General features: G+C 60.9%; 1 protein-coding gene across 4 annotated transcripts; it reads right to left on the bottom strand.

The window, feature by feature from the left end:
- Positions 1 to 1,639: 1,639 nt before the first annotated feature.
- On the bottom strand, positions 1,640 to 19,586 carry RAB37 (RAB37, member RAS oncogene family). Of its 4 annotated transcripts, none has more exons than XM_074847302.1 (10): positions 19,489 to 19,586; positions 11,785 to 11,895; positions 7,376 to 7,486; positions 5,280 to 5,321; positions 5,056 to 5,122; positions 4,917 to 4,969; positions 4,426 to 4,491; positions 3,589 to 3,645; positions 3,244 to 3,320; positions 1,640 to 3,129 (listed from the first exon to the last, which is right to left on the bottom strand). In XM_074847302.1, exons 1-10 carry the CDS (start codon positions 19,510 to 19,512, stop codon positions 3,024 to 3,026), a joined length of 714 nt encoding a protein of 237 aa, XP_074703403.1. In that variant the 5' UTR covers positions 19,513 to 19,586; the 3' UTR covers positions 1,640 to 3,023. The 4 variants fall into 4 exon arrangements, with proteins under 4 accessions (XP_074703403.1, XP_074703406.1, XP_074703405.1 ...); XM_074847305.1 differs by lacking the exon at positions 19,489 to 19,586 and adding an exon at positions 17,468 to 17,663; XM_074847304.1 differs by lacking the exons at positions 7,376 to 7,486; positions 19,489 to 19,586 and adding an exon at positions 17,468 to 17,668.

The following is a 19,586-nucleotide window of genomic DNA, read 5'->3' as shown; positions in this document are numbered from 1 at the left end:
CCGGCACTCCTCGGCCCCTCGGGGCACGTCCTCCCCGTCCCCAGACGCTTCTCCCGCTGCCGGCCCCAGGCTGGAGGGTTGCTCGGAGCTTCAAAAGCGAAATAAAAACCCCAAACCGAAACTGCGTGGGAAAGCGGCACGGGAGGCCGCGCTCGCCGGTAACCCCCTGAGCGGCGGAAATGAGAGAGCAGCCCCGCACCCCCGAACAGCCCCCCCCGGCCCCCCTGCGGCACCCTGGAGCTGGGGAACCCGGGGGTGGGGAGATGGGGGAAACCCTGGGGGGCTCTGCTCTGGTCTAGGAAGTAAAAATGGCTGCAGGGGGTTATGAGAGTGGGAGATCCTGGGGTTTGGGTCAGGCAGGGCAGAGAAAAGCAGCAGCAAGCCTGGGCTGCTCCGGTGCCGCAGCAGGGCTGGTGGTGCCAGGCAGAGCTGGCCACTGGCCTCTGGGCTTGTCCCAGGGAGGGTGGCACGGAGGTGCTGTCGGTGTCTCTTGGTGCCGGGCTCCAAGGCCCGACTGAAGTTCAGACTGGCCAAAGGTCCTCAGGGCAGCCGGGATCCCGTTTAACCGTGCTGCAGCCGGGCGAGCGAGGAGGTGATGGCAGCATGCCGCAGGACACGTCCCTCGCAGGCGGCTCTGCACCCAACCCCTGCTCCAGGGAGCCCAGCGGCCGAGAAACCCCCTGTGTGCTGGGGGGTGGCCGAGCTCCAGCTCCGTGGGGCCGAGCTGGGAGCTGAGGGTGGGCTCATTTGTTTCCTCCACTCGGCTGAGCATTCGCCCGCGGCCGCTCGGCCCTGAGAAAGGCGACAGAGAGGGATCCCACGGCGGCTGGCGGCAGATGCCTGCGGAGAGGAAAACCAGGGCAAGCGTGTCGTGGTACGGCCCCAGAATGGGGGGGGGGGGTTCCATCGCCTGTGGCATCCACATGCCTCCCCTTGGCAAGGGGGTTGTGAGCGGCACGGCCCCAGCTAGCGTGTGTGTTCAGGGGGGAAGCTAGGAGGGGATGTTTTTTGGGAACGCTGCCCTAAGTCAGGAAACAAAACCCAGCTCCAAGAGGGCTGGTTTGAGCTCGGGACCGCGATAAGGAATAAAGGCTGCAGGAAATGAAACGGCCAGAGCTGCTTTTGGGTCTGGCAGCGCCTGCGGGATGGCAGGGCACAGGCAGCACCATCGCACCCCAGCTGCCTCCTCCTGCCAGGGCCCTTTGCAGCACAGCGTGACGTTAAGGGAGCTCAGGCCGGAGGGGGGAAAGCAGAAAAGAGCCAACGTCTGTTTGTGTTGAAGCCATCCAGCATTTTTTGCAGACATCAGCCAAGCAGCAGCAGCAATGCCATTGGTGGGAAGACGGAGTTATTTGGGGAATGCTGGACTCCGCACCATGAGAACAGCAGGGGAGGAGGTTGGTTTTAATTTAACAGGCCATGTTTACTCTTCCCCTCTCACCTTTGGACTGTCTGAAATGTGCAGCGAAAGCCCCGGCGTGGAAGAAGGGGCCATGAGTGCTTCCCCCTCCCCATGGCTGCTCCCAGGGCCCCCCCTACAGCCCCACCGCTCTGCAGCGCCTGGGTGCAGCAGCCTCCTACGTTGCAGACCCAGGGCAGGGATTTCTCACGGAGTGAAAAAACCAGGCAGATGCAAAGCTTCAAAAATATCCAGCTTTAATCTGTAAACTTGCAAAGAGAGACCCGGGAGCAGAGCAGAGGTGAAGGAGCACCGGGGCAGGTGAGAGACGAGCAGCTTGGGCACAGGGCCAGGCAAGATGCTGGCAGGGATGGATGTGCCAGACAGTCCTCAACTCCTACGTGCAGCAGTGCCATGCCCTCCCACAGCTGCCCTTTGCATCAGTTCTTCAGCTCCATGACCAAATATTCATCATCTCACCACCCCAGGTAGTGCTCGGGGGAGCTGGCAGCATGCTGGAGGGGTTGGCAGGGCCAGGCTGAGCACCGGGGATGTGCAGCAACGCGGGGCCCAAGCCTTGCACCCTGCACCCCGCCAGTGCCCAGTGTAGCAGTGTTTGAAGCATCTCAGGCATCTGCTCTCCAGAGAGTGGGTTTCAGCTGCAATTTGCCAGCGGCAGGAAGAAAGTTGTATTACACGTGCAGCGATGGGAGGGAAACCCTGCCCCCGGCCACTGCGGGCACCTCCACCCCACCAAATCCAGCCGGAGATGGTTTTGTCTGGATTGAAAAGGTTTTTCTCATTAAAAAAAAAAAAAGTCTCTAATCCTGTAGCTACAAGAGTGGGGAAATAAGGTTTTTCCAAATTGCTGTGTGTACTAGAAGTGCCCCAAACATTGCTTGAGTTCTCCCAGGGGAGTTTTATTTCTCACGCCAGCTGCACAGGCAGGGAGCAGGCTTGGCTGGACGCTTCCCCATCCTGGCCCTTCCCTCCAGCAGAACCGGGACACAACGGGGACATCACTGCCTTCATGGCAGCAGGAGGACAAAAGCCAACAGCAGCAACTGCAGCAGTGAGGAGCCACGGCCGAGGGTGGGCACCAGCCGCACCCAGGTGTGGGGCAGCTTGGGGGGCAGAGCTGAGGCTCCCTGGAGGGAAGCCAGAGCCCGGCAGCACCGGGGGCACAGGGGCTGGATCAGGCCCTTTCAGCCGGATGAGAGCAGCACCAAGAGCAGGGATGGCTGCAGGGGAGGAGAGGGCCAGGGGCTGCATGGGGGCTCATCCATGGCACACATGGCCCTTCCAGCTGCTCCAAGGGGCCCCTCAGTGCGGGGCCGTATCCTGCATCCTGCTCGGGTGATGGAGGCGTCCCCGTGGCTCACTGGCCAGGCTGGCAGTCATCACACCACAGTTATTCGCTGGGGGCACAGAGTGAGCTCCAAGCATTGCCCCGCAGGGCATCAGGATCCGGCCCCGGCGCGATGGCTCTCCTTGTGCATTGTCCTGTCCACGCTTGGCTTGTCAGAGCCTGGGTCCCTCAGTGCTTGAAGGCAGGATTGGGCCCCCGCTCTGCCTCCTGCCTGCCTGCACCCCCGGGGCTGCTGCCGGCTCCTTCCCGCCGCTCTCAGGCGAAGGCACAGCAGCTGGATTTCTTCTTCTGTGACTCGATGTAGTCGTGGATCTGGAAGCGGGGCTCGTCTGGCGGCTGCACCGCGCGCTGCTTCAGCTCCCTGGGGTGGTGGGGCCACGTTACCGCCACTCACCCGCTCCAGTGTCGGTGTGGGAGGTGGTAGGGCTGCAGGGGACACCTCCCTTGCCCGCTCCCCTGGCCCCCAGGTACTCACTTGGCAATGGCCAGGAAAGCCAGCTCCACGTTCATGCCCGTCTTGGCGCTCGTCTCCATGAAAGGCACCCCATACTCCTGCAAGAGCAGCACGGCCCTGTCAGCGGCGCCGAAATGCTCTCCTGCCCCTCCAAATCATCCCTGTCACCTGGCTTGGGGACAAGGTGCCATCCCCTCCCTGCCTTGCTCCAGGTTTTGTTGTGCAAGCGGCTGCCGCGCTGCCTGTGCTAGAGCCAGGCGGGTCTGGGCACCCGTCAGAGGGGATGGCACGGCTGCGCGGGGACCCTGAACGACGTGCAATTATCTGGGGGGGGCTTCAGCTGAGTTAGACCCTGGCATGGCTCACCCTGGCCAGCGATGCTCCATCCTCTGTCCTCACAGCCCTCTCACTGCTCACGTCAGCCTGCCGAGGGAAGGAAAGCGTCACTGTGTACCAAGGCCAGCTGGCACCCTGCGGGCATCTGGCAAGCAGGCAGAGTGGGGTGCACAGGGGCCTGCCAGGAACTGGGGGTGTCAGGGACCCAGGAACATTCAGTGTCCAGAGGAGAATTGGGACCTGTTGAGCATCTGGGACCTGGTGGCATCAAGGATGTGGGGGGGCATCTGGGACCTGGGGACCTGAGGCAGCACCCAGTACCCGGGGGTATCCAGGACCCAGAGGGACTTCTGGTGTCCTGCTGGACACTGGGTACCCAGCATCATCCAGGATTCAGGGGGCATTCAGTCCCTGAGGAAAATCCCATACCCAGTCAGGCACTGGGTATCTGGCAGCATCTAGGACCTGCGGAGAGAATCTGGGACCCGGTTGGGCATCTGGGACTTCAGGCTACCTGGGATCTGGGGGTGCATCCAGGACCTGGGTGGACATCCCATACCCAGCAGCATCCTGCACCCAGAGCCTCAGCCTCGTGCTGCCCCCCTCTGGCTAGTGGGAACACCGGCCCCCCCTCCGACCCTCCCAAACCTCTGGGGTCACCTCTGGGCCTGACTGAGCCCAGAAAGCAGCAGAGCCGGGTGGGGGGTGTAGGCAGGCTGCACCCAGCCAGCAGGCAGAGCGCCCCCCGAGCCCCATCCCTCCACAGCCACAGGGCACGGCACGGATCGGCACGGCACGGATCGGCACGGCACGGATCGGCACAGCACAGCACGGCAAACCGCGGGTGACAGGGGACCCTGCACTCACCTTATTGCCCAGCAGCATGATGACCACGTCCTTCTGGGCATACTCGTGGATCTCCGTCAGCCAGGCCTGCGGGGCAGCGGGGCTGTGTCGGGGTCGTCCCTCCCCTCTCAGCCCTCACACCCCGCCATGATGACAGGGAAAATGAGGGTTTTTTTGGCATGGGAACCATTCCAGCATCACAGCCGAACAGTCCTGAAAACGCCCTGTCTCCTGGCCACGGCCCAAGCCTACCCATGGTTCACATCCATCCCAAACCGCGTTTTCGCCCTCCAGCCATTTACCATGGCCCTAAACAAAACTCACCCAGCCATGCAGCACCCAGCCAGGCGCCCTGGGGACGAGCTCCCAGCTGGCTGGGTCTGGCCAAACCAGCCAGTGCTTATGTGTAAAACAGGCTCTAAACTGCCCCAAACACCCAGCAAGCCACGCAGGGCACCCACAACCCCGATGCCTGGGGAGAAACACGCTCCTGACCCACGGAGGGGACTCACGCGGATGTTGTCGAAGGACATCTTGCTGGTGATATCGTAGAGCAGGAGCAGGGCTGGAAGGGAAGAGGCAGAGGCATTGCCCCGCTGCAGGGATGCGCTCTGGCTGGTCTCCCCCATCCCCACCGGACCCCAAACCCACCTTGGGCATCCCTGTAGTAGGCATGGGTGACACTGCGGAAACGCTCCTGTCCTGCTGTGTCCCAGATCTGCTGAGAAGCCACCCTGGTGAGAGTGGGGAGGGGAAACCCCCCCCAGCTGGGGATGCCCCTGTGGCTCCTGGCTCTGCCGGACCACCACACTCAGCCTGGGGGGGCGGTTTCCAGCAATCTGGCTGGGAATTGCTCACCCCCTCCCAAAGCTCACCTGCAACTTCACCTTCACACCATCCACAGCCACCACTTTGTTCTGCAGAAGAGAAGAAGAGCCCCAGTGTGGAGTTGGCCATGTCCCAGCCCTTCAGCCACTCTCCCCTGGCCAGCAGGATGAAGCCAGGCTGTCCGTGGGGCTGGACAGTGAAGCCTCATTGCTACAAACCCTGGTCCTGCTGGGGGGCTGCAATGCCACGTGGCAGCTACAGAGACATCCCAGAGCAGCATCCTCTCGTGCCAGGGTGGAAAAGGGCAGAATCAGGCCCTGACAGAGACAGGACAGCAAGATCCCAGCCTGCTTTGGATCCAGTGCTTCGCTCATCTCCTACAGTCCGTGACCCTGTCCTGTGGCTTCCCAGCCCCTTAATGAGCCGGCTAACGATGCAGGCTGCCCCGCAAAGCCCAGGGATGCCAACTCAATCCAGCTCCTGCCAGGTAGCCCTGGGCTTGCAGTGGCCCCAGCCCACGTGGCCAGGGGAAGTTCATCAGAGCTGAGGAACTGGGGAGATCTTGCATGAACTACATGCAAATGTACATTTATTAATAACATCTTGGTGTGTTTTTATAACGTCTGCCCACCATTAAGCCCTGACCCTTCTGCCAGGATTCCTCTGCTCCATGTGCCGAAGGAACCACCCCTGCACTATAAATTTGGGCTACTTGCAGCAATTTAATGCCTTTGGATGCTATGAGCTACCTGGGGATGCTCAGTGGGTGACGCTGGGGTGTACTTGCTGGGGGGGAGCCTTCCTTGGCCCTTAAAGGTAGTTGCACACACTGAGTTGGGGGGTCGCAGGTAGCATGCAGCTTTATCCAGCACGGCACGAGGAAATCTCCCAGGTCAGGGCAGTTTGCAGACGGGCATCGGGGCCGCTCGAGCCTGCGGCCGGGCTGGGACCGGGGAAGGGAAGCAGCATTTGTAAATGAGCAGGGAAGGCAGTTATCGAGTCTTAAGCAATCGCTGTACCCAACTCAAAAGTGCAGGGACTTCTCTCCAGAGGCCCAAGAAAAGAAAAGCAGGAGTTACCAAAGGGCTATTTTAAGACTCTTAAAGAATTGTACTTGGAGGGATGACTCTGGAAAGAGAAGACCCCTATAAATTGGTTGCCTGGAATTGTTTGAAATGGAAATTCAGCTCATGTGGAGATGATAAAAGTTGAAAAAATGGGCTGAATAAAACAAAAAATGTGCCCTAGGAGATGCTGGAAATCACCAACCAGCAGCAAGGCATGTGCTGCTGGAGGGGATGCCTGCATGAAGCAGAGCAGGTACCTACGAGCTGGCAACACCCCTGGGGCCACCAGTGCTGAGCCCAGCAGTGGGACATGGCAGATTTTCCTTTTCTCATGACTCTGTTGGAAGGACAGGCCATGAGACCCCTCCAAAGCGAGCCCATGGCCCTCTCCCCAGCCCCTGCTTACCAAGTTTCTCCTTCAAGCCAAGAGCAGCCCGGGCAGCAAAGGCAGCACAAAACCAGAGTAGCTGTGGAGGCAGAGGAAGCGCCAACCGCACACGACACGTGTCAGCAGCCGTGGCAGAGCCCAGACCGGGGACACCCCCCCGTGACTTCCAGCCTGCTGAAACACCGCTCTACCCTGTGCTGCAAACAGCTCTGCCTGCCCGCGGGCCCCCAGAGAGACCCTGAGCTGGAATTTTGTGAAGAGAGAGCAGCGGGAGGGTTTAAATGGGATCCAGTGACCTAAATAACTCCTCAGCAGCCCACTTCAGCCCTTTCAAGGCACAAAATTACAGCAACCAGTGTTTGTCCCCCCAAAACCACTGGCCTCAGCCTGGCCAGTGGAGCGTGCCAGCCGCCCAGTGCACACCCCCAGCCCATGCACCCAGCCAGGATAGGCTAAATTGAGGCTTTTTGCTGATTTAAAGGCAAGAGTGATGCTCTCAGTGGGTTCTTCTGTCTGTTACCACTCTCCCAGGGAGAGCTGGAAGGGTTTCAGCAAGCGCTTGCTGCCGGTTGGTAGATTATTTGGGTTGCAGAGGCTGGAAACCCCCCTGTCTCCCCTTTCCAGTGCCCCATCCTGGATGAGGTGTGGGTCAGGGGAGGCGAGGGGGTGGCAGCCATGGTGGTCTCACCCGGAAATCTATGCCCACGGTCGCTATGAACGTCCCGGAGAGAAAGGCCCCGTCTTTGAACTGGAGCAGGAAACAGGTTTTCCCCACGCCCGAGTCTCCAAGTAACATCACCTGCAAGATGGGCGCAGGGAGAGGTGTCAGCAGGTCGGGGAGGGGGCAGCGGTGCTGAGCCCCTCCCCCCGGTCCCTTGTGTCCCTCCATTTCTTTCCCCAGGGCTGGTCCTGCTGGATCTGGGGAGCCCCGTGAGAGCTGGGGGAGGGATGGGACCCCCGAGGGTGCAGCCAAGCAGTGCCCCAGGGCAGCGGAGCAGCCCCCAGCCACCGAAGAAGGGGAGAGCAGAAGAGGAGAGCTGGCGGGAAGACAGGGACTGCAGCAAGAAGAGATGTCTCCTGGCCAGCCCTTGGCTGTCTCCCAACCCAGGAGGCTTCTTGGAGAGCCGGCAGCAACAACTCAACACGTGGAGCCACGTCCACCCCCAGCCCGGGAGTGCCCAGCCCCAGGGCTGATGCATGGCTTGGGCAAACGCTGCCATGTCCGGGACTGCCACAGACACCAAAGCAAACACGGTGCCTTTTCCCCTCCTGCTAAGCAAACAGGCTCAGCCTGGGCTCCCCAACCACTCTGGCATGGCCGGACCCAGGCAGGCAGCAGCCAGGACCGATGCTGGTCTCGCTAAGCACAGCCTTACCCGACACCCCGACGCCTTCTCTCCTCCCTGCTCGTCAGCAGCAGCCCTTTCCTGCCCGGCAATAATTAACCTGACGCTGACTACATCTATCCCCTGCCTAAAACTGGCAGCGAGCAGGACTCCAGCAAGAAGGTCCATCCCCACAAACCCACCCTGTGGGGATGCTGGAGCCTGCAAAGCAAACCCACACGGCCCCACTGGCCCCGGGCTGGGCAAACACGGTGAGCTGTGGCCACCTGCCACAGGGATGGCACAGCAAACGCCCTGGGGGCCAGCACAGCCAGAGCTGGGGGCTGGAAGTGCTCTGCCTCCTGCCAGTTCACTTGGCTGGTCAAATCCTTCCCCGGGACACCCCGACCCAGCCCAGGCTGGAGGGCAGCTGGGAACACCCCTCAGTTCTGCCTTCACCTCGCTTCGGATGAGGTTGGCAACTGATTTCCTCCCTCCGACACAAAAATCACCTCCACTGAAAGAAGTCAGAGCCGGGAGGATAAAGGCAAAGGAATAAAAGTGGTTTAGGGAAGGTGGCAGCACGCAGGACCACTTCGGGAGCTAGCTCAGCAAGGCGGGGGGAGGTCTCAGGGCTGGTCCCATCGGTGCTGGGCTCAGCCTGGGGCTGTGTATTAAATTTTTCGGGTAAAAGGCTCCTCGGCCCTGAGCCTCCCCTCTGCCGCTGGGAAGAGGAGGGTGCTTCTGCGGGGTGACCTTCGGCCGAGCTGGGCTGGGAAAGAGGGGTGCACTCGGGGGGGAGGGTTCCCACCCCGATGCCTGGCAGGGGCGGGGGGGGTGTTGTCAGTGCAGGGGGCTGCGGGGTGGGTGCGGGGCCCTGGGCTGGCTCGGCTCTGGGGCACACACGCTGCCCCCCTCCCCAGTGCCCCCGGGATGCAGCGATGGGCTGGACGGGGTCCTGCTCCCCCTGCCCTGGTTCACGGGGGGGCACCGCTGCCCCAGCTGGCAGGAGCCCCCCTTGGCCGGAGAAGGGCAGGACGGGCTTTCAGAGGGCAGAGCTCGGCCGTGCCCCCCCGCCCCGGGGAGTCCCGCTGCCCACCAAGCTAAAAGCCCCATTTCTGCAGCTGGGCCAGCGGGGCCGGCACCCCCATCGCCACCTCGGGACAGGGACACACCCGGGGCAAAGACCTCCCCCCGCCCCCGGGGCAGCGACCCCCTATCTCCATCTCCCGGAGGGAGGAGGGAGGACCCCCATCCCCACATTTGATAGATCTGGGACCCCCCCGGGGCAGGGGCGGGCAGGGCTGGGGGAGCTCAGCTGGGGCCGCCACCTCCTTCCCCTTCCCCGGCCCGCAGCCGCTTCCTGGGCGTCATCGCGGCAGCGGAGGAAGCGGGTGGCCCCCGGGACCCTCCCTGGACCCCTCCTGGTCTCCCCCGGGCTGGGGGGCGAGCCCCAACCTCCACCCTCGGCAGCGCTTGGGGGGTCCACCCCTGCTCCCCCCCCCCGCGCCGCCTCCCACCTTGCCGGCCAGCTCGTAGTCCCGGGGCAGCATCGGGGGGTCCCCGCTCCCCGCCGGGGGGGTCCCGCTCCCCGCCGCCCCGCCGGGGCCGCTCATGCTGCGTCCGAGCGGAGCCGCCGAGTCCCGGCGCCGCGGGGCCAGCGGGCCCCACCCGGCCCGCCTTCCTCCTCCTCTTCCTCCTCCTCCCCGGCCAATGCCACCCCCAAGGCTGCACCCCGGCTGCCTCCCCGCCAGGCCTGGACCCGGGACGAGGAAGAGGAGGCTCAAGGCTGGAAACCTGCCCCCCTGCACCCCCGCACCGAGGCCCCCGGGGTGTTTGGATTTGCCGGGGGCTCGGCAGCACCGGCTGGCGGGCTGAGCCGTGACACGTCCCTCCGGGCACATGGATGGGGAGAGGAGGAAACGCTCACCCCACAAATGAACAGCCCGACGGGGTGCAGAGATGGACACCCCGGTCACCCCCGCCACACTGGGTCGGTGGGGACAGCAACCCCCGCTCCCACCCCACCCAAGGGTGGGGGCTTTGGCCCATCCGCTGGAGCCCCGACAGCTGCCGAGCTGGGCCCCAGGTTAGCACCAAGACACGGCGAAGCCGGGAGGAAACCAGCAGCCGCAGCCGTTAGCCGGAAGCCGCGCGCTGCGGTGAGCCGCTTCAGCGGCGCCTGAGTCTTGGCCGGGACAGCTGCCGGGGCTCCCGCTCCCTCCGGCTGCTCACAGCCCCCAGCTTCCTACAGCGGCCCTTGGGGCCCGGCTCGTAGCACACTTCATTTGGGAAAAGCCCAAGCGTGGGAATGCAGAAGTCCTGGGGGAGAGCCAGGAGTGTTGCGTTACCCCAAAACTCACCCCATGAAACCCCATCCAGGTCCATGCGCTGTGGCTGTCTGGGGTCTTCACGCTTCCAGGCACCACTCCATGGACAGGACCCTTCAGCCCCCTCTGATTTATTTTGCCCAGGACACCCAGCCCATCTCCCCTGTGCCAGGGCTCATCTCAGTGCAAACCCCCCAGCCTCGCTCACGCCGCTGGGACCTGGGCGTGCAGGGCTCCCGTGCAGAGCTGTGCCCTCGCCATCCTCCGGGCAAAGGCCACGCATGGCCATGGGAGGTCCGATGGTAGAGATGCCCTCTGCAACGGCACCCGCCTCCGCGTCCTCCCCGGCTGTTGCTCCTGCTCCAGCCAAGCCTCCCTCTGCCCCTCGGGAAAGTGAACCTGTATTTCCAGTCCTGTAACTGCGCTGAGACCCAGCGGGGGGGATTTATAGTTTCTAGATGCTCTTTGGCCAGGGAAGTGCCCAGACCTGAAGGTTCTCGGAGCTCCCAGAAGTGGCTGAGCTCCCCGGGGAGCGGGGCTGGAAGGATACGGCAAACCATACTGGTGTTCACGGAGCTGTCTGGGCAGAAAAAACACGTGGCTGAGCATCACCTCCACACACTGTTGCTGCTGCAGAAGAAACGAAGCAGCTGGGAGCTGGTAAAAGTCAAGAGCATGGCTGAGCCTCCTCTGCCTGCCCAGGGCTTGGCACTGCCTGCAGGGGCACCCTTGGGTGCCAGCCCCTGGGCTGCTTGGCCCCAGACCCCCCATGCTGGTACCACATTTCCCTGCTTCCTTGGCCTGGACTAGAGAGAAAATCCCCATGAGTAATAACCCCCCCACCATGGGGAACAGCCTCTTGCTGAGCCCCAGCCTTGCCACGATGCTGGAGGGATGCTGGTCTGGCTGTGTGGTGAGGTCCCAAGCACTGTCTCTGTCCCCAGCTCCCCGGGAGAGGGGACACACATGTCAGAGCCGCTCACCGGCTCCGTGGCGGTTCTGCAAATATCACTGAATGGCGACCGAGCGCTTTTCCCCAGCGCTGCTGCTGTCTGCCTGACTTATCGCGAGGTCCTGGGGCCACCCAGGTAGGACACGGGCTGGCTGCTCCCCGGGAGAGCAGGGCTACTCCAACGGCAGCTTTCCAGGTGCGATGCAAAAGGCTGTGCTCAGGCACAGCCCCACTCGGGGTTTTGTGATATCAAGCCTCACCCATCCTCCATCTCCTCCAGCAGCCCAAAGCACGCCTGCCCCCAGCTTGCTGGCAAGCACACAGACAAACCAGGCCCCTCATCCAGCAGCATCAAAGCCAATTCTCCCAATTCTTTGTGCTTAGCATCACTTGGAATCATAGAATCATCGATTATGGTTACTCAAATAAAACTGCTCTCCCAAGGGTGAGCGAGATTGCACAGTCCAGGGACCAGGGATTGGGCTCTTACCGTAAACCCAATGCCCACGGTGGCGGAGAAGGAGCCAGGAATGAACTTGCCCTGGTCAAACTGGACCAGCAGAGATGTCTTCCCCACGCCGCTGTCTCCGACCAGGATCGTCTGCAAAGGACCCGGTAAAGAGGCGTCAGCGCGCAGAAGGCAGTGCTGGAGCCTGCAGGCACGGCGTGCAGCCAGGGCTGGGATTTCGGGGAGGGGGTGCTGGGGTGATGCAGCAGTGAATATAGAGGGATCAGGAGGGACCAGCCCAGCCCCAGATCACAGCAGAGCTGCGGGCCCCGTGGGAGCCCCATGACAGCCTCCCCTGCACAGCCCTGCTCGGCAGCAGATTGTCCCCACAGGCTGCTGGATGCCAGTGCCACTCTCCTGCTTTTTGCTGTCACCTTTGGTCCTGCCACCTGCCCGGGGAGGGATTTCCACCCCTCTGACCAAGTTTGTAATAAATGAAATGTGCCCTGGGCTGAGCTTCGGGCATGAGCCCCACTGTTCCCTCTTCGAGTGCAGAGAGGAGGAAGAGAAAGCAAAGCACAGCCCATCACAGAGCAAAAGCAGGAGAGATGCTCCTGCCCCGGCTGGGGAAGCGGCCGGGCAGAGGCGGCATTGGCTCGCACAGCCCTGGCGGAAAACCTCTTTGGGAGGACTTTGGCGGCGCTGAATTAAGTCCAAAACTGTTTAGTAAAGAGAGCATATCCCACAGCTGCTGCACACAGCCACTGCCACGCAGCCTCCCCGGGGCACTGGGCTGTCTTCATGCTGCATTAACACCGTGGACCCGCAGCGCTCCCCCCACAGCAGGGTGCTGGGTGTGAAGTCAGGGAACCCCTGCAGACCCTCAGGTCCCCGAGCAGAAGGGACAAGGGAGCTGTGCAGGTGTCAGAGCTGGGGCACTGCCATCACCTCCCGAACAGCTCCCAAGTTGCCAGCCCGTGGTCCTGCTACCCACATCGCACCCTGGGGGAGCTCCTCCTCCCTTCTGCCCCTGCCCACGTTCCTCCAAATCCCCAGCCTAAGGGAGACAAACAATGCAAACGCAAACCCCTCCCTCCCCTCTCTGCCCGTATCTGGGTTTTGTTTGCAAAGCCACTGGTGCAAACATTTCCATCCTTTCAGGAAACCGAGGCACTTTCAACCCTTTCACACGGACACAAGTTCAAATAAACACTCTGCTAACTGGCTTCTTGCTCAGAAGTGGTTTTGGCTCTGTCCTTCCGGACATGGGTGTTCCTGTAGCTGCAGCCCTGGCAAGTGCTGAGCCAGCCCAGGGGCAGTGTCCCCCCTGTGACCCCCGAGGCTGCAGGGCTGAGCTGCCGAGGTGCTGGGGCTGCACCTCCCCACTCTCTGTCTCCGCCTGTGCTGCACTTTGCTGCATTTGTTGTTTCCCCCCTTGATTTGTGTTTAGTCCAGTGCAGCTCCAGCAGCCCTGCTCCATCCCAGGGCACCTCAGCCCTTTGTCCCCACCCCGGGTGACATCACGAAGGTCACTCTTCACTTGCCAAGTGGGAGCTGTCGCTTCAGCATCTTCCTGGCAGCCAGGGGAGCCTCCACGTGTGGCCGGTCCCATCCCTGCATCACCTCCCTTGCTCTGAGTGGCCCCGGGGTGAAATCCAGCCTGGCACCACTTCAGGCACAGCGCGTACCCCCTTGTGAAGTGCAGGGCAGATGAGCGTGAGGAACGTGTTTAATCAAGTGCCCAAAGAGCCTCGTCGGATCAAGACCTGATTTCATGTCCCAGGAGGCTGTGGGGGATCCAGCCACCGGGCACACGCCACAGCACCCAGCACTGTGGGCTCCTGCCACCCCACAGACCCCGAAGGAGTGGGCTGAAACCAAAAGCCAAGGAGCTTGAGGATCACGACTAAAGCAGGAACATGGACTGGCAGAAGACCAGCATCCTGCCTTGCATAAATCACCGCACCACAACCTTCCTGGAGCCCGATAAAGCTTCAGTGAAGCACTTGTTTCAGTGAATCAGCGTTTTCTCTCAGAAAAAATATCCCACACCCCAAACGTCTCCTGAGAAAACCCTGACCTACCAAGTGGAGCTGATGGCAGGAGGGAGCCCTGCACCTCTGCAGGGTGAGAGGCAGCAATATGGGGCCAGGTTTGCAGCTGGAGATTTCTGTGCCCTCCTTAACGAGACATCGGGCTGTTTGGAGGTCACTTGTACATTAGGAGCAGCCTCATGGGCTGGGACCCTGCACGGGAGCTGTGGGGATGTTGGGAAGCAGAAATCTCTGGGCAAAACCCTTGCACATGGATTAGAGGAGCCAGGTCACCCTTTTCCTGGGGGGAATTTCCCTGCCCAAGCCCTCCTTGGCTTTGCCCTGGGACCCAGACACGTTCCCAGTGCAGAGAGCAGGGTCTGCCCCAGAGCAGCCACATAGGAAAACACCCTCAGAGTTCATTACTGTGGGGCTCCTGCACCCCAGTGCTGCATTTTTTGGTGCTACACACTATTCCCATGTAAATGCTGGTGCTGGGAAGTGCAACAAGACCCGCTGAACCCTGCAGCATTGTCTTTGGGAGCAGTTAATGCAGAGAATGGCATTAATTATGGAGGGAGGAGAGCTGGCTGGAATGAGCACCAGAAAGCCTTCAGAGCCCAGGATTTACAGAGAACATGTATAAAAGGCAGGCTCCTCTATCAATAATTTAATTGGGATTTATAATAGAGCAACTCATGAATTGCTTCATGACTTAATAATAATAATAGTAAAAGTTGGCCTGAATCAATCAAGAGACTTTCCTAATGACTTTAGGAAAATCTCACTGGCTCTGTGGAGGTACAGCACTGTGGAAAACATCATGGTCTTCCTGGCTACAAAATAAACATAAAATAAGAAGGAAGCCTGGCCAAGACCGGCAGATCTGCTTGGTGACAGTCCCAAAACACCACAACTGAGCCCCAGCACAATCAGAGCAATTCTTGTTTCCAGCTACAGGGAATTATTTCCACTGTGTGGGCAGAGGTAGCCACACTTCACCACCCCACAGCTCGCCTGCTCCACAGCCCCAGCAGAAAAGCGGGTACAGCTTGTCACACCACCACACCCCCCCCCCCCACCGAGCAGACATGTCTGCCAGCTCTGCCTTAGGGAAAGAGCAAATATCTCTCCTCACACCTCTAATTAGGGGGTTTGGGCTAATTCAGATCTAGACGAATCACCTCCCTCCAAAATTGCTGCTGGCTCAGTGTAGTTGCAGAGACAAGGCAGAGCGATGGGGCAGCGAGGGCAAACCCACTCAGACCTCCCCTACCCGTGCTGGCAGCCAGCAAGCAGAGGAGATATTTTGGTCCAATGTGCCTAGGGAAGAGAGGTTTTGCACGGCTGTCAAGGCAGCGTAGGGAAGCAATTGCTGCATTTCCAGTGCCAGCCAAGCGGGAGGAGATCTAGGATAGCGCGTGTGGATTGAGGTTATCTTCCCAGTTTATTTTGGAGCTTTAGCAAGTTGTAGCTGAATCTGAGCTAAAATGTAGCTGGCGGGAGCCTGGCAGGTTAAAACCCCAGTCCTGGGGGATGCAGGGAGGGGACAGGTGCCCTCCAAAGGCTCTGCTGCTGCTCTCAGAGTGCTGCTGAAGCCCCAGACCCAAAGGTTTTCTCTCAGGATTTGTCACAACAAAGTGGGGCAACTGTGTATGTGCGCCCCAGCACAGCTGCCTGCAGGGCTCAGCCAGGACGCGGCACTGGGAGAGGTCTGAGAGCGAAGCCACAGCTGCTTTTGGCCCCTCGCCACCCCACTGCCACAGTCTCTCAGGGATGCATTACTAAGACTTATTTCTACCTGCTCTACATACAAAATTGTGCCGCCTTCCCCTGCTCCAGGGCAACTTGGATGCTGCTTCGAGCTGTCCTGTGCCACAAGGACACCTCAGGGCTGTCCCTACCCTGCCCAGGCGCTGTTTTACCATGGCCAAGCCCCTTACGCTGGCTCGAGCCAGAGCTCAGGGCCCTCTGCCAGCCCTGCTGGGCCCTTGCCCTGGCAGAGGCTGTATTTCAGACATGAGCTGTAGGGCTGCACATCAGACAAAAGCTGGCTCAGATCACACAGGGGATCCCTGTTTGCAAACACCCTGCTAGCACCTTGGATCAACCACAGCCCAGGGGCATGTCGCTCTCTCTCCCCCTGGGGCTTGTTCCAGCTAAATGGATCCAAGCACCCAACAGGAGGAAGAAAAATTTGGCAATGGGTCAAATCACCTGAAAGAATCCAACATTTTGCGCCAAGTGAAATTTTTCTCGAACAGCCCAGAACAAATCTCTGCTGTTCCTGTTTTGATTTACTCCTGGCTCGTTTCCTCTCCAGGCCTGGGTTTAGCCACCAACCAGAAACCACTTAACCTTTGCCTCTAGAGTGCAAAACTCTCTTGGGGTTTCTCAGTACATCTGAAATGTGATTCCTTGCTCAGAAACAAGATCTAGCAAGGTATTTGCTGCCTCACATCCCTGGAGCAAGAGCAGGCTTGTTTCTGCATGACAAGCAGCCCAGCCAGGAGCGGCAGCAAAATACCAAGGGAAACAGCAGAGAACATGGGAGTGGGATGGTTATTTGCCCGGGCAGCTCTTCTGCCCAGAAACTCATTTCCACCAATGTTGTTCCTTAGCTGCAGCAGCTCCTTGCTGGCAAAGAGAGAGTTAAGGTTTTGCAAAGAATCAAAGTTTCTTGAGTCATCCCTGGAGGCATGTCCTACGTACTCCGTGTACAACAGAAATGAGTTGCTAGTAATTGATATTTTCCAGCTAATCAAGGGCTGGGCACATTGCCCTTAGTAGAGCAGAATATAAAATAGACGGGGATTTGTGAAGAGGGATCCACACAGCCCCAGCACTTTCCCCTGCCCTGCCCCACCCCTGCTTTTCCCCTGCTCCCCAGGGGGGCCGTCCCTGCACAGTCACTGGTGACTGCAGCAAAGCAGCGTGAGGACAGCAACAAGGAGTGATGGGTGGATCTGGCAGAGATCAGCGTCTCCTCTCTGTCTCCTGGAGCTGCAGGGAGCAAAAGCCCGGCTCCAGCAGAGTCTGAGCCACCCAGGTCCTGCGGGCACAGCCAGCAGCCCGGCCGCCCTCCATGCAACGTGGAGTTACGAAACACAGTCCCAGGGACTCAGCAGAAGAGAAGGATTTAAAGCAAGGAGGGCAGGGATGGACATCTCTTGGGACACCGCTATTTCATGGCAGAGAAATCCCGGTTCCTTAGTCTGGGTTTGGCAAACAGAGCCCCGCGGTACAGCTCCCCCCGACCCCCGCGGAGCATGCACAGGACAGCGGGAGCGGCTGAACGCGGGCTATGCCGCGGGGCTGGCCCCTTCCCAGCGCTCCTGCCCGCTTTGCTTTGCAAACACGCCCGATCCTGCCGCCCCCCTCCCCACCGTCCCCCAGGAGGTGGCGGGGACCGAGGCCGAGCCCCGGGGGTTGCCCAGCCCCGGCCGCCGCGGAGAAGGAGCGGGGGGAGGAAAGAGCTGCAGCCGCATCCCCCCGCCGGGATGGGGGGTGACTGACGGACCCCACCGCGGGGAGCGGAGCGCGGAGGGGAGAGGGACAGAGTTTGCCGGGGAAGTTCAAGCAGACGCCCTGCCCCGGCAGTTGCTCTCACGCCACCCACCACCCTCCCCGCCCCCCCCTCCCCGTGCACTTTGCAGCCCCCTCCGCGGTTCCCCCTCTCTCCCCCGCCCTACCTTGTGCAGCAGGGCTTCGTTGTAGCCAGCCCCCCCCGAGCCGGCGGCGCGGGCCTCCATGGCCGGGGTGCATGGGGCGTGGGGGGGCGGGGGGGGAAGTGTCGGGGCGCTGCTGCAGCACCGCGGACAGCGCCCGCCCCGCCTCCAGCACCGCGGACAGCGCCCGGCCCGGCCCGGCCCCCTTAGTCCCGGCCTGGCCCGGTTAGTCCCGGCCTGGCCCCCGCAGGGCAGCGGAGCGGTGGCCGGCCCCTCGCCGCCGCCGTGCCCGCCCCGCTCGCAGGGCTCCCCCGCCGGGAGGAGGGAGGGGGCGGGGGGGGGGCCGGTCCCGCCCGGGGGCGGGGAGGCCGTTGAGCTCCCCTCCACGCCGACAGGGCCCGTGGCAACTTCCACACAACCGCTGGTCCCTCTCCAGCCCCCGCACCCCCAATTTCCATCCGCTGTGATAGAGTTCCCCCCACCCCCAGTTCCCTCCACTCCCGGCTCCGCAGAGCCCGGGGCTCCCTGCCCTCGCTACCGGCAAACGCTGCCCTTCCTCCCTCCGCGGCGGGACGTGTCCGCAGGGCAGGGGCAGGCAGGGCTGGGAGGCAGCCCTGGGCAGAGGCTTCTTGCTGCCAGCTCTGAGCAGCCGCTGAGCCGAGAGCACGAAGCCAGGTCTGCTGCGCTGCTCGAGCCATGCCCCACACCCGGCTCACTGGCACCCGCGTCAGGGAGCCCCACGCCCGGGGTGCTCCAGCCAGCACCCCTCCAGCCATCAGCCCGTTCAGCTGTTGGATGTCCCTGGGCAGTGGTGAAGCACAGACCTGCGTGGCCACCAGGGTTAGTGGTGTGTCACCCCCGGGAGGGGCAGGGGCTTGTTCTAGCCAGGCCATTTCAGCTTCTTTACAAAACTGGTGTTAACCTGAGCCTGGCTACCCTGGCAGCTCCCCTCTGGAAACGCACTGCATTTACAGAGCCCAGTTAGGAGCCTGCCTGGAGTGAAACACAAATTGTATTTAGAAACAGGAGGAATCTGTGCCGAAACCTGGAGGTGACAATCAATATCTCATCGAGATCCTTTTATTTTACAACCCCCTTTAGAGCAATCTGGTGTTGTCAATTAGACTGGAAAGAAATTAATCTTTACTGAGAAGTTTATTTAAGAGAGATTCTATTCAATCTCCTGTTACCTCCTTCCAGATCAGCAGACGGCCCTAAGCCAGAGGAACAGACCATGCTTCCAAGAGCCATCTGCACCCGTCCGATTGCTGTTTGACTGCCTGGGCCTGACATTGCTAATTATATCTGTCCGTTATTTCCTCTGACAGCAGAGGCAGTTCTGCTGGGTCAGATGATCGGTCTTGGCAACAACAGCCAGAAAAGATGAAAAACAACCCAGAGAGACAGGGGGGTTTCAGGCTTGCCAGAGGCCAAGAAGCTAAACCTGACACAGACCATCCTGCAGCCAGACTACCCTTTGGTCTCAAGCACTGGAAGACAATCAGCAGCTCAAAAATAAGCGATATCATGAGCCACAGTGTCTGGATTGGATAATTTACAAGTGGCACGGCCAGAATCATGGTTCAACAGAGTGCACACACTCCACACCAGGACAATGAGAGCAGCAAACCTCAGGGGGACTTTAACAAAGCCAAGGCAACACTGTCCTCTTAAATACACCAAGAACTTGGCAAAAAGCCCATGGGTGTCAGCACAATTCTTTCCAGGGGTGTCCCAGTGCTGCAATGGCCCCTTGAGGATGGAGACCTCATGCTGACCTGCCTCAGGTGCATGCTCAGCCTTCTCCTGGCCCAGTGCCTGCACAGAGCAGGGTACTGCCCCGGCCCGAGCTGCCTGCTGGGTCACACAGACCCCAGAGACCCAGATCTGCCACAGGCACTGTGTGGCTCTGCCCCGGACACCCACGCTGTGCTGGTGCTCAGACAAACCTCTCCCGGGGAAAGAGTGGGATGAACTTAACCCCTGGCAAAGAGGAGAGGAAGCCCCCAGCGCACCACCAGATCTCAGTCTCCAGCCCTGCTTACCTCTGGAGGGGGTTCCTGGCACATCCGTGCTGCAGGAGGGGCTCTGGGGCTTGGAGAGCATCCTCTGACCCATCCCAGCTCCAGAAATCTCTGTTTCC

This window comes from Strix aluco, chromosome 21 (genome assembly GCF_031877795.1).
Source record: "Strix aluco isolate bStrAlu1 chromosome 21, bStrAlu1.hap1, whole genome shotgun sequence".
Taxonomy (NCBI): domain Eukaryota; kingdom Metazoa; phylum Chordata; class Aves; order Strigiformes; family Strigidae; genus Strix; species Strix aluco.
The sequence above is the reverse complement of the archived record's forward strand: the minus strand, read 5'-3'. Positions and strand labels throughout refer to the sequence as shown.